The sequence below is a fragment of the Rhamphochromis longiceps genome, linkage group LG18 (genome assembly GCF_057381845.1).
Source record: "Rhamphochromis longiceps isolate RC_006_pf linkage group LG18, R_longiceps_female_GT1.1, whole genome shotgun sequence".
Lineage (NCBI taxonomy): Eukaryota > Metazoa > Chordata > Actinopteri > Cichliformes > Cichlidae > Rhamphochromis > Rhamphochromis longiceps.
The window spans coordinates 13,877,562-13,892,510 of NC_140574.1; the positions used below are offsets into that span (position 1 = coordinate 13,877,562).

The window sequence follows — 14,949 nt, forward strand, 5'->3', positions numbered from 1 at the left end:
GCTGATTGTCTACACTTATCTCAGTGTGAAACTGCATAAACACAAGTGTTGCTAAGACTTTCCAAATTGTACAAAAAGACAAAAGCCGGCTGAGATTGTAAGAAGAGTCCAGGTTTAGGAAAAGTAATCTGAGACAGTTTGATTTGACGCTTGGTGTAAATGTATTATTATATCTTTAGTGTGTGTATTTGGCCTTGCCTAGATTAGTGCCCAGAGTGTGGTCCACGGGTGGTCCTGTATTCCCAGTAACGTTCCTTCCTCTCATCCACCGACACTGGCCAACACTGATGTCCTCCCAGTTACATGTGCCATTCTCAAACGAGCAACCCGCAAACCCCAAATCTGTTTCATTAACTGTGTCAAAAAGAAAACAAAATATTTTGTGTAACTTGATTTACTAAGAAAAAAGGGAATGCAACAAAAAAAAGAATAGCTGTACCTTGACAGAGGCCTGGTGTGAGAAAAATGTCATCAATGGCAATGAATCCTCTGCTAGTCTCTGCCTCGATCAGCAGCTGTTTTTGAGAGAGCATGTAAATATGTATATAATATTCCTGGGTTCTAATGTAACAGCTAAATCTGTTTGCAATACCTGGAAAGGTTTGGATGTCTCTACAGACTGAGAGAACTTGCCCCAGCGGCTCTCACTGCTGTTACTGTGGAACATCAGATCCTCGTCTGACGGCCCTGAATGTATGAACACCTGCAAAGTCCCGGAGTCACTGATGGACAACAGGAAAATTGTTTTAGTTGAGAGAAAAAAAAGAGAGATTCTTGTTAAAAACAAGAAATATACACTTTTCATTTCCAAAACTAATAATGGCATCTTTCTGCTACAGGGTTAAAAGGCTGCTGGTTTCACTGTTGGTAGTGCAACTCTTTTTGGAACAAACTGAACTCTGCCACAGAATATTCTCAGTCTTGCACAAAGTAAAGCAGGTGATTCACGAATACATGACATTTGTGCACACTTCTTGAGGAAGTCAGTGAGGAAACTACACAAGATAAACAGGATAAAGTGCAACCTGATTTTTTTTTGCTGACCTGTTGTCCATGTGGTACCATAAAGTGAGACAGGATGTGGTGTCTTTAAGTTGGATCCATTCAGACACTACCTGTGCAACACTGCTGTGACTTTGGTTTGGTGACGAGCTCAACAGGAACCGACCTCCATGCAAAAAGAAAACAAAATTCACACAATAAATAAATACAGTTAATATTTAATGCTGCTCCTTTTGCTGTTTTAACAATTCAAACTTGGGGTACACCAGCATAAACGTTAAAAGATTAAACATATTATTTTCTAATGATATTAATGCAGTTGTTAAGGTTTAGATATTTATAAATAGAGAGCATCTAGAATTTAGAAACATTACATCTAGTCAGGGAGGAGGTTAGGTCAGCAACAGGACATAAGTCAGGGATAAAAAAAAGAGAAGTATGTTTCAAGTAACTATGTTATGTCAGTTAAAAATTAACTTCAGTTCACATAGATCAGGTTGCAACATCAACAGGTTGCAACATCAGCAGTTTTTGATTATAATTAACTAAGTTTCAGATGATTCACACCATCTGTCACATTTTGAAACTTCAAACAAAGACAAAATGTTCACTGGGAACTGAAATCCACACCATTGGTTGACTTTCTGAGTGTTTAGCTTTAGCTATTTGTAAGGCAGATAAGAGCAGTAAGGGTGAGCTTAAACTGTAACGCTAGTGTCAGCTAGAAGACATTTAAGTAGTGCAGAGCTGATGGGAATCCCAAGAGTCACCACTTTAATATTATACATAAAATATGTAAGCAAATAAAAAATGTTGGTCAGTGCAGTTTTAAGGATTTAAATGTATTTTAAATAAGTCTGAATACTGTCTATGCCAATGCGGATATCAATGAAAAACTGAGCTGTCAGCCACTAGAGTTTGAACCAAAATAAATTCTTTCTAAACCAAGAGTGGTTTCTTAATTGTTTTATTCAATATGCACAAATATGCAAAATGTGCATGCAAATCTCCCTAAAAGGCTCAAAAAGCTGATATCATCAGACTAAAATGCAATGGAGGTCATATAAATCCTTGTAAGTCCTGTACCAAGTCTTGCAAGACGATGGAAAACCAACCCAACATGTAAGAATCTTTATCCAAATGTATCAAAGAGAACTGTTGGCTTATCTAGTTTTTTTTTCCCTGTATATCACATTTTTGTGGCTAAAACCTTGACTCAGTAATCCTTGTTTAAGGCCATACCCTCCGGGGTTTGAGTGGTGTGGTCTGTTGGTGGACCGTGGAAGCCTCCTCTGGCCAGCACCCAGTCATGTCCGTCTTCTTGGAGGATGTTGACCCAGGTGCATTGTCCAGACTCAAAGTCACAGCTACCCAGAGGACTACAGGCTCCGTCCCTCACAGAAAAGTCATCAATTTTCACTGTGGTATTCGTGCCATGCACATGAACAGCCTTAAACACCACCTGATCAAGCAACACAGCTGTTTTAGGTAGAATTCCCACAGAAGATAAAGAAAAATACAAAATGAAACATACTGGAAGAATAAGACTGTCTGATTGTCAGAAAAGAAAACAAATGCTTTTACATTGAATTTTGTAGGTGATGACACCGTGACCTCTGCCACCTCCCAGCCTGCAGAGAGCCCTCCAGTCTGCTGCCAGAGGACATCACCAACTTCTGCGCTTTGTCTTATATGGATAGCGAGGTTGCTAGAGGAGTCTGTGGGTAACCAGTACCTAAAAATAGTACATTTACATTAAATGTACAGTAATATGTGCACCAGTCTTCAACCTCCAATTGTAAATCTGTGATGGATCTTTGAACTCACCAGAAGCGCACACACATTTCTTTAACTGAAGGTAAATCTGGTGTGAACAGCTCAGCGATCTCATCCTGTGTAGAATTTGATGTTACCATCATGTAGAAACCTATAAAAACAAAATTTGTTTTGTGACAAAAATGCAAAGACGACTGTTGACTGGGACATTTCTGAGAAACGATGACTAAAATCTGAGGCAGAGAACAATGCTGCTACTTTCAGACAATTTGTTGAACTTATGACTGATTGTGAAAATCGGCTTATGGCAATTTATAACATTCCTGCTTCAGTGGTAAAATATTGTATTGTATTATATTGTCTGTAACAGCCGTCTAAGCTTTAGCTGCCATCTAAAAGGTGTCAAACACTGCAGAGGATTAGCTAAAAAAAGAGCCTACACCTCGATAATCCTGCAGGCCTGTTAAGTAACAGAATCCTTTTTTTAAACAGAGTTGTATGAAATATTAGATATAACACATCAAATACAGATGATTGGATTGAGTAATAAAGCTATGCAGTATTTTCGCATTAAAACAATGTGTTACATTATGCAACATACTCCTTCTTGATAATTATTTTACAAGATGATGATTTTTATTGTGACTTATTATTGTAGAGCTCTGATCCACAAGTTGATATCAAGGGACAAACTTAGGACTTACAATATATTACCATTATAGTTACAGCATAAATATTGTCCTGTAGGAGTGAGACCATGACTGCTCAGCTCTGTTAATCCCACATTGTGCAGTGGCACTGTGGCACAGTTCAGCACTCACCATTCTCAGTTCCATATGTGTGATCCACATGATGCTTTGTTCCTTTTCTGCGAATCCAGCGACCCAAATGACTCACATCATTCTCAAAGCCACACAAGTCCGAGTCAAACCCACACACATCTAAATGGTGTTTAAAACAAAAAGGTTGCAAAGTTTTATTTTATTTATTTATTTGATATTGATTTGATGTTATTTGACGATAACTGGGAGTACTGAGTTAATGTTTACATACCGTGATTACTGCAGGCCCCCTCTTTAACTTTAACATCATCAATAGCAATGAATCCTTGACTGCTGGTGTCTCTTTGACCACTAAACACAATCTGTGAATTAAGGATGATGCAAAGTTTAATGCTGCCAAAGTGCTACATTAAATGTTTCTGAATTAGAGACATTTCTATTCAGAGTCAGAAGCTAAAAAATTACTTGAAAATTGACTGACATTTTTATGGCAAGGTGAGGTTTACCTGTACTATGTCATTCATGCTGAGGGTTACTTTCGCATTCATCCACTCTGGATTCTGCGTTCCCCGACGAGTCCAAACTAAGAGTTCAGATGATTGCTAGAAAAAATTATGTAAAGGAATGTGAAGAAATCTGAAGATGATATAAAGCACAGCCTGAAACTGAAGGTTCAGTTGTGTTAAAAAGGTTACATACTGTTTGAACCAGCAGATCCAGGTTTGACACTGAAGGCCCGAGCATGTGATACCAGAAATCAACACAGATTGGTGACGCACGAGTAATGACAGGAACAGAGATGACTGCTTTTTCACCATTCTTAGATCCAAATCCATTAATAAGTAGAAAGAAACCTTGATAGAGAGGGGAAAATGGATGAAGATGAGAATAAAAGGCCGGGCTGTTGTGAAAACAGGAGAATACTGTATAGGCAGGGTGGAGTGGATGGAGATGGGTGTCAGAGGTGACAGAAACATACCAACAAGAGAGAAAGGATATCTTTACAAGTTGGTTGTGAGATGTATGATGTAATCATGTATGGTTTGAGATGGTGACCCTGACAAGAAGACAGGAGGCTGAGTTGAAGGTACCAAGATTTTCACTGGGAGTGATACACGAGATTAGAAATATGTACATCAGATGGACGGCTCAGGTTGATCAGCTTGGAGAAAAACCTAGAGAGGCAAGGCTGACATGATTTGGACATTTGCAGAACAGGGATAGTGGATATAGTGACCGAATGGTGTTGAATATGGAGCTTCTAAACAGGAGAATAACAGAAAGAGAAGTAGTGATGTAGTGAAGGATGACATGCAGAAGGTTGATGTGACAGGTGAGGATGGTAAGGACAGGGTGAGTTGAAGGCAGATGAGACACTGTTGTGACCTCTACAAGGAACAGCCAAAAAAAGAAGAAGAAGAAAGAAAGAAAGACTTTCTCTAGAAAAACAAGACAAAGGATAACTGGGTATCAAAGTTGTTCATTATTTTTCAGCTAAGGTGTATCACTAGACTTCTGTTATAAATGCACTGCCTCTGTGCTTATATTACTGTCAATAATGAATACCTTCATTATTCCCAACAGTATGATCATACTGAGGTCCATCCCATGGTTGCTCAACTGGAAGTCCAATACTGAGAGTCCAGTTCAAATCATGATTGGCCTCCTGGACCCAGTTACACAGACCTGTTTTTACAAGAGAGTATTCAAACACGATATAAGTACATGAGCAGGAAAGAAAAAATTGACATACTCAAATTGAGAAAAATGCATGTAGGAGTGGTTACACATTCATATCTATAATATTTTAAAATGTTATAGATAGATCATATATAGTTATAGTTATATAACTATATATGTTATAGATCATATATAGTTATAGTTATATAACTATATATGTTATAGATCATATATAGTGATGGATATAGCCAATGCATACTTAGCGAAGTCGTGTTATGAAGCCCGGTGTTTTGAACTGGGCATGAAGGAGATGGGATACCAATAATACCAACAAATATTGTAAATTCATTTATATTTCTTTATTATTCATTGAGCTAAGTTGTGTCCATATATTTCAAAGTCACTGATGATTAAAAGAAAAACACAATGGCAATGATTATGAGCTTTTAGTTGTGGAAAAAGCTCTTAAAGGTAATTTTATGTCTAACATTTTCATTATCATGACCATGATTTGTAAGCTCTAATGCCAGTAATCATAAGAACTTGAATGGCATTTCATTTTGTAGCATACTATTAACAAATGAAGCTATTTCTGCTAAATTTCTGGTAAATTTTGCACTTTTACCTTCTTCAAAGGTGCAGTCCATGGCAGAGGCAGGAGCGCTGGTCATGGTGGTGGTTGGGTATGGTGTAGTGGTTGGAATGAGGTCATCACAAGACATGTTCCTGATTATGTGAACGTCATCCAGGGAAAAGCTGTCATCTGTTGAGGCGGGACACCTGGCTTGCAAAATAATCTGCGATAAAGAACAATAGAAGTTTAAAACTCTGCGCTGATTTATCATTGGTCAATATTTTCATGAGAAAATCAACATCAAAATGATGCAATTCTTACCTGGTGAGGGCCTGATGCGCTATAATCCACCCTGTCTCTGATCCAATTGTTATTAGAAAATCCACTTGTATTCCACACAGCACGCAGTCCAGCAGGCTCATTGACAAACACCGTCAGTGTAATGGCTGAAGGCTCTGGGTCATCAAGAGAATAATTAAATGTTATTTCTTTGTTTATACTATGTTTGTTATTAGAGGTTCTCTGTTTGGTTCTTAGTTATGTTTACTATTTATGTATAAGTTATTTAAAGTTTTATTATTATTTTAGTATTTGGAGCCTTTATTTGTTTCTTAATTGTGGAGTTTATTAGTTCCCTTACTAGTTTCCCTTTGTTTCATTCTCCTGTGCTATCCCTTCTGTTGAGGAGATGCTTAACAGAGGAGTTATTTCTTTGTCTCTGCATTCATTACTGGTTATACTTTATTAATTAGTTAAAATTAGTTAACTGGTTATACTTTATTAATTAGTTAACTCTTGTGCCTGGTTTTGGGTTTTGCTCCCTCCCCTGCTGTCTTGACTATTTGCAGCTGTGACTTGTTACTTTGGTATTTCCACCCCTTATGTGTATAAACAGTCTTTCCTCTCAGTTTTTTTTCTAGAGTTGGTTGAACAACTTCAGTGTGCTGTTTTTGACTTTAACTTCAGCCTCAATAAATGGTCTGCCTCACTTGTCTGTATCGGATCCAAGCCTCAATAATCAACATGTGACAATTTATTTAGGGGTTTAAATAACGACAGCAATTTAATTTTCTAACACAAAGCACCACTAATGATAAGACTTTTGTTTGGGTCTTTTAATGAATGTAAGTGAAGGTTCAACTGCATGCTAATTTTCACACAAATGCTTTTGCTACTTCAATTTATAGCTGCTAGTAGTTACATTGATGCTATTATTTTGTATCCACATGTTACTACAGTAGATTCACTGATCTCTTGACAGGTTGAAATAAATTTTCCACTTACAATGTCAATTTTGATAACTGTACTAAGATCTGGATTGAGTTTTTTCATGACTGGCATTGGACTTAGCATGAAATTACTGTTACACTGTGTAATTAACACTAACATGGCATGACTGACATTAATGTTGGTAGTTTCTGTCTTTAAGTTATTGTAAAGTTGATAACTATTCATGTTTGACTGCAGAAAAGCAGACCTTATCTTGTTTACACCACATATTTGCAGATTGTTAATAAAACAAGATTAATATAAAGTAAAAAAAAACAAACTGTACTCACTACTTGATAGCCATGTTCCAACATGGTGCCACATCTCCAGACAAGCTTGGTCAACAGCTGCCATTGATTCACTCTCCAGTTGGGCAATTTCTTCTTTATCAGAATCGGATGCCATGAAAAATGCAAAGTGGCCTGAAAAACATATTTATTTTTTAAAAAGTGGCATCTTCTGACATTGCCTAAGAATTTGAAGGATATCTTCACTTATAGAGCAAATGCTATAACAGTAATATTGAAGTGAGCCTGCCATTATAGTTAAAGTACATGTGTGACATGTAAATTACCTAAAGCAGATCCTGTGGTGTGGTCTCTGGGTGGAATCATTGAGCCATCACTTTTGCTAGAGAGCCAATCCCACTCAACTCCAAACTCTGGGGGAGGATTGTTGACCCAACCACAGAAGTCCCTCTCAAAGTCACAAAAACCTTCAAAGAAATACACAGACACATTATACAGCTGGATACACACAGTGTAATCAAATCAAATCAATCGAACAAATAAACACTACGATTAATTTGTTATCTAAAATCTACAGTGGCTACTTACCCGTCGGAGGGCATGCATCATTCAGGACTATGAGGTCGTCAATGGCTATATCTCTGCTTGGTTCATCCCCAACTATCGCCTCAAAAATCACCTCGAATTCAAAAGCACAAATGTCGTGTAATAGCTCTGTCTTTTACATGACATCCTTTAAAGTATAATTGCTAAAATGATGAAAGTAAGTGTTTTTTTAAGTGTTTCATTATCCTTGAAATATATAAAATGTTTGAACACAAGGCACAAGTAAAAAGCCATACAGGAGAAAACCTAACTAAAAAAATCAGTTAATCGACAGTGGCAATCTTTATAGATATATATAGTATTAGATGAAGCGTAACAATATTGTGCCAGAGGAAAAAACCTCAAAACAGTATATATTTTATATTATATTATTAGACAAACTACAGAAAATATATAAAATGACATAAAAAACAAAAAACATTGTGTCTATGTGTACATACCTGATATGTGCTATGAGGACTGAGAAGTGTCACTCTTCCATGCCTCCAGTGCTTCCCCTGATCACCTGCTCTGGTCCAGAGCTGGACGGGATCTTCATGGCTGTCGGGGGTTTGAAGATACACATTTAGCTCTCCCACGCCACTTCCCTCCATGTAGTACCAGAACATTAGGCATTCCCCCTTTGAAGGGGTAGGCTCGAGCACCGCGCTCGTCATTGCACCTCTGGACCCCACAGGATGGCTCCACAATTGGGCGCTCAGGTAATAACCTACAAAATTTGTGGCGTTATCATACATTCTGCTTTATTTTGAGGAAATGCATAGTTATCTTTGTGCACAGGTTGCTTAGCTTGGAAAGGCACCGTGTTTATGAAATCACTAACTATATCATGTGTGACAATGCGTCATCCTCAAAAAAACATTGCAGGTACTTTCAAATAAGATCAAATATTTCTACTGAAAACGTATCATGTGCCAATAAACACAACACATGCACTGCATCTCTATTCCTGCCTTAAACTTCAAGATTGGAAAGGAAACAACAAATACTGACAATAAAGTGGACTTTGGCCTTGATAAAATGTAATTCATTCATACTCCCCAGAGGATGAATCATATCACTTCAACTGATCTACTGAGCTTTATTCCAACAACACAAAACATTTAATATATGTGTGGTTTTGAAAATCAACCGTATATCGTTATTCTAAACATTTGCATACCTTGATCTGTCCCCAGTGTGTGATCCACTCTGGGGCCTGAAGAGAGGGATGGTTGGGACTCTCCGGTGATCCGGTCCCAGCTGAAGTTTGCAGATTGGTGAGGCAGCAGACCACAAAGGGAGCCCTGGAAGGTGCACTCTCTCTCTGGTGGACAAGAACCATTTTTGCCACTGAACACCACTACGTCATCAATGGCTATGCTCCCTTGTTCACCTCCCGTAACAGCTTCTATAATAAACTGGAAAACAGGTATACATCAGATTTTGTTGCACAAAATATTTTTCCAGTAGTATTTCTTGAAAAAGATTTTGCCAACAGACAAACAAACAAGCTATAGCAATTACAAAAGCATCAGTTATACCTGTATTGGTTTGTTGCTGTTGAAGGTAAGATCAGCATAATGCCATTTGTTTCCTTGGGTGCCGCTTCTCATCCACATAACTGTCTCTGGCTCACCAGAATGCTTTGCAATAAACTTGAGTGAGCCTGATGATGAGAGAACAGCAATACATTAAATGTATCTCAATTCATTAAAATACATATTGTTATCTCTCTGTGCATTTAGATAAAATTTGCCTCCAAGTGCAGTTAGGGACAGCGGTTCACGTACCAATGCTGTTGCCAAATATGTGGTACCAGAAACTCACACAAAGCACTTGACCCGCAGGCTGAGGAAAGCTAATGAGTCTGGCTGCTGATGAGATGTTTAGGTTTCGTTTAGCTTCTATGAGCATGTAGTAGCCTGCAGAAGAAAAACAAAACACAACAGGAGATACACTCAGAGCAATCTCATAAACTTTGAAGTGATGAGTGAGATGCAAAAGTCAAGTTATACACTCACTTGAATTTACTGCAATTTGTAATAGATGATACATAAATCTTACACGTGAGCAGATATTTAAGATAATGACTGCGTTATTAATACTACAGAAGATCACATGACCTAAAAGACACATCAGAGGCCATGCATAGTACTCTGGATGGTTTTATAGTTTACTTAAACTGTGTTGCTACAGTGGGGCAAAAAAGTATTTAGTCAGCCACCGATTGTGCAAGTTCCCCCACCTAAAATGATGACAGAGGTCAGTAATTTGCACCAGAGGTACACTTCAACTGTGAAAGACAAAATGTGAAAAAAAAATCCATGAATCCACATGGTAGGATTTGTAAAGAATTTATTCGTAAATCAGGGTGGAAAATAAGTATTTGGTCAATAACAAAAATACAACTCAATACTTTGTAACATAACCTTTGTTGGCAATAACAGAGGTCAAACGTTTACTATAGGTCTTTACCAGGTTTGCACACACAGTAGCTGGTATTTTGGCCCATTCCTCCATGCAGATCTTCTCGAGAGCAGTGATATTTTGGGGCTGTCGCCGAGCAACACGGACTTTCAACTCCCGCCACAGATTTTCTATGGGGTTGAGGTCTGGAGACTGGCTAGGCCACTCCAGGACTTTCAAATGCTTCTTACGGAGCCACTCCTTTGTTGCCCGGGCGGTGTGTTTTGGATCATTGTCATGTTGGAAGACCCAGCCTCGTTTCATCTTCAAAGTTCTCACTGATGGAAGGAGGTTTTGGCTCAAAATCTCACGATACATGGCCCCATTCATTCTGTCCTTAACACGGATCAGTCGTCCTGTCCCCTTGGCAGAAAAACAGCCCCATAGCATGATGTTTCCACCCCCATGCTTCACAGTAGGTATGGTGTTCTTGGGATGCAACTCAGTATTCTTCTTCCTCCAAACACGACGAGTTGAGTTTATACCAAAAAGTTCTACTTTGGTTTCATCTGACCACATGACATTCTCCCAATCCTCTGCTGTATCATCCATGTGCTCTCTGGCAAACTTCAGACGGGCCTGGACATGCACTGGCTTCAGCAGCGGAACACGTCTGGCACTGCGGGATTTGATTCCCTGCCGTTGTAGTGTGTTACTGATGGTGACCTTTGTTACTTTGGTCCCAGCTCTCTGCAGGTCATTCACCAGGTCCCCCCGTGTGGTTCTGGGATCTTTGCTCACCGTTCTCGTGATCATTTTGACCCCACGGGATGAGATCTTGCGTGGAGCCCTAGATCGAGGGAGATTATCAGTGGTCTTGTATGTCTTCCATTTTCTGATGATTGCTCCCACAGTTGATTTTTTCACACCAAGCTGCTTGCCTATTGTAGATTCACTCTTCCCAGTCTGGTGCAGGTCTACAATACTTTTCCTGGTGTCCTTTGAAAGCTCTTTGGTCTTGGCCATGGCGGAGTTTGGAGTCTGACTGTTTGAGGCTGTGGACAGGTGTCTTTTATACAGATGATGAGTTCAAACAGGTGCCATTCATACAGGTAACGAGTGGGGGACAGAAAAGCTTCTTACAGAAGACGTTACAGGTCTGTGAGAGCCAGAGATTTTCCTTGTTTGAGGTGACCAAATACTTATTTTCCACCCTAATTTACGAATAAATTCTTTACAAATCCTACCATGTGGATTCATGGATTTTTTTTTCACATTCTGTCTCTCACAGTTGAAGTGTACCTCTGGTGCAAATTACTGACCTCTGTCATCATTTTAAGTGGGGGAACTTGCACAATCGGTGGCTGACTAAATACTTTTTTGCCCCACTGTATATAGTTTCATGATGGCTTTAATATTATTTATTAATCACAATATTTCAATCCATGTCACCCAGGAAGATCCAAAATATTAAACCTATATGTTAATGCTCAGTAGGCTACTCACCATTCCCAGTTGGGAGATCATATCCACCTTTACTCTTTTCCCACAAGAGACTGGCTCTGTAGTCATGGTACCATGCACAGGTATCCTTTTCAAAGTCACATGAAAGGTTGTCTATACCTCCAGCTGGGACTTCCCCTTCTTTACAGTATTCAAAGTTGATATCATCCAACATAACATCCAGTTTTTCCAAAAATGAAAGACTGAATAAAAACAGTAGCTGCAAAAAGAAAAAGACCTTTACTCTTCATTTGTTCTGAAAAGTCAGTATTAAATTCATAATCAAAAGTTAGAAAGTATTTTTTCACCCTTATAAGAGAAGATTACTGCATTTCTTTGAAGACACCCCCCCACAATCTCTTAGTTATGATTGCAGAGGGTCAGAAATGAAGAAATGGTTCCTTAAACTCTCTGTACTGTTTGTACACTGCTGCTTTTAAGTACAGTAGGAAATTACTGAAAACATGACACTTTCATCTTGCCATGAAAACACGGTTGAAACCCTGATGTGATCTACTGGGTTCCAGTATAGCTGAAAAAACTGACGGATGTTGACATTTTTTACAAGTAGAAAAGACGTCTATTGGGTCCATACATGACAAAATGAGAAGAATAGATTAGATTACTAAATTAAAAGAATTAAAGGCATATTTTTTAACAATGACAACTACTTTGGTCGATACGTCAGAACAAACAGCCATAAAATTAGTATTACTGTAATCTCTTTTTTTAATAACACTTTAGGTCACTGACATTCATGTACATCTAAATTTTGATACATTTGTTGCTTTGATTAATGGAAAGCATCCGGATTTTACCTGGTTGGCCTGTTTGCTTAAGTTCACCTGAAATTATGATGTGTATTTTAATTTACAAAAGCATCTTCATCATTCTGAGTGCTATGGTGTTGCATTTTTAGTGAAAAAAATGCTTTATTGTTGCCCCAGATGCAGAGGTGTTCCAGAAGAACATGAAACAGTTAAAGATCAGATAAAGATCAATATAATATGAGGGAGGAACTAAAAAGATATTAACCTTAATTAAATGTTTGCTGTTACTTTCTGTGTATTGGTTAAAGTCTACAGGATGCTTTGCTAACCTTGTATCCTCCTGGCTGATTCCCAATTAGCGCTGTGGCATTCTCCCAACCATCTGTTTCACCAGAAATCGTCAGTAAATCTGTTTCAGTGTGGTCTCTGATCACTTTTACTGTAAGAGCTGATCTTGATGGGAGCGATGATGATTCTTGATCATAAATATGGTACCAAAACCTGAAACATATTAACAGACAGATTACATAAAAACAGATAACTGCTGGCATGGGGCATACTGATATGCACTATCAATCAGGAACTCAGCTGTGGGACTCATATATTAATGATTAATTTTTAGTACCTAATCTGGCATCCCAGAGCAGCTCCCTGGTCAACAGAATATTCCAAATTAGCATCTGAAAAAACCCCACCTCCTTCCTTACCATCTATATGCATTACATGACCTGTGGCAATCAGAAAAAAAAATCCAGTGTTAACAGGCTAAATCTCATAATCAAATGAAAAATGGATCTCAGTAGTTTTTGCATCCACTTTAAAATGTGCCATCAACAATATTACAGGAAGTTATACTAATCACCCCATGCACTTCCTGTGGTATGGTCCTGTCCAGGTATTAAGGTAATGTTTGCCATCTGCCTTCTCCAGGAATAAGAGGTCTGACTAACATCTTTCCAACCACAGGAGTGATCCTCAAAGTCGCATGAGCCTTTTAGATGATATATCAAATTATGGATTTATCATTGAAAGCTACAAACTAAAAGTGCAAAGAAAAAGTTCTGATATCAAGCTTTTACATAGCATCTCACGACCAGTGTTTGTAAATTAATGAACAAATTTACTCATGTAAAAAGAAAAATAGTCACTTCAAAGTAGAACAGTAAGTAGAACACATGATCGCTTATATTTGTTTATTTGTGCTTTAATTGTGTTTACATTTCTCACAGACTGCAACAGGTCTGAAAATAATGATCATGATGTAGTCAAAGAGTTAAAAATCTTAACAGATGCACGAGTTACTCAACACATGTTAAACTGGCCGTGTGCATGAGACAAGGACATCACAATTTCTCCAGTAATGTCTGGTAAATTTTAAATAGCTGACACTAAAATATAAATTTAAGCTTCAGCTTAACTTGTGTAGAACGACCACATACCACAAAATTCTTCATCAGAGCCGTCGCCACAATTCTTTGAAATCACAGTTGAGGCCAGCAGGAACACATTCACCAGAATTACTGTTAAATTCCTCATCAGGACGAGACGAGACGATGACTAACAGTACTGTGAAGACAGTTTCATTACAAGAAGATATCAAGGAGACATGTTTATTGGTGCATATTTATTTATATTACTCTTATTCATACATTTTAAAGCGTCTACAGCAAACATTGCACAATTTGTCAGAGGTTACACAAGTCATGAGTGCTCTCCCTCACTGTTATACCCCTTATTTCCTCAGGATGTACAAAAAATATATTGCAAGCAATTTCAGATTAGAGAAACATACCTGAAAGCAGAGCAAATATTTGTTTCACATCTAAACAAAGATGACAAGAGAAACGTGAGGAGTCCAAATAAAGAGAAACATCTCAACATCATAACCAGGTTACAGTGTAAGTCCAGTATTTCAGTTTGTACCTGAAATACTGGACATCAGCTTTTATTACCACAGCTGAGCTGAGACTGTGAAACCTTATCAAACACCAAAGTCCAGGGTGTGCTCAATGAGCGACACTGCATTTCTATCATTTGCTTGTAAATCATAACTCGTAATGCATGGCTAACTTATATTTTGTAGATTATAAAAGCATTTAATGGCTTGAGAACATGGTTTATGGTCAAGCATTTAAGTGTTTTTTTTCTTTTGGTCTTACTAATGTGTCTCGTTGTTATTAAAATTGATATAAATATACAAAAGTGGAGACCTCTCACTTTTTTTGTGAAGTAAACTTCCTGTTTAAAAGATGTAATGGTCAAGCCTGTTGGGTCTGATCTGACCTTCTAACTGGGTCGGCTCCAGGAAAATCTGGACAAACTAATATAAGGATATAAGGATTGTTTTTTAT

At 38.1% G+C, this 14,949-nt stretch overlaps 1 protein-coding gene across 1 annotated transcript; it reads right to left on the reverse strand.

Moving 5' to 3' along the window:
• Positions 1-175: 175 nt before the first annotated feature.
• LOC146647895 (MAM and LDL-receptor class A domain-containing protein 1-like) lies at positions 176-12,003 on the reverse strand. The gene is made up of 21 exons (XM_085390034.1): positions 11,832-12,003; positions 9,710-9,841; positions 9,461-9,585; positions 9,100-9,337; positions 8,378-8,646; positions 7,920-8,010; positions 7,658-7,798; positions 6,136-6,269; positions 5,866-6,037; positions 5,127-5,246; positions 4,260-4,414; positions 4,067-4,162; positions 3,832-3,922; positions 3,600-3,719; positions 2,830-2,929; positions 2,587-2,737; positions 2,245-2,464; positions 1,045-1,168; positions 593-722; positions 440-515; positions 176-354 (listed from the first exon to the last, which is right to left on the reverse strand). The coding sequence occupies exons 1-21, from the start codon at positions 12,001-12,003 to the stop codon at positions 176-178; spliced, it is 3,036 nt and encodes a 1,011-aa protein (XP_085246160.1).
• Positions 12,004-14,949: the final 2,946 nt, after the last annotated feature.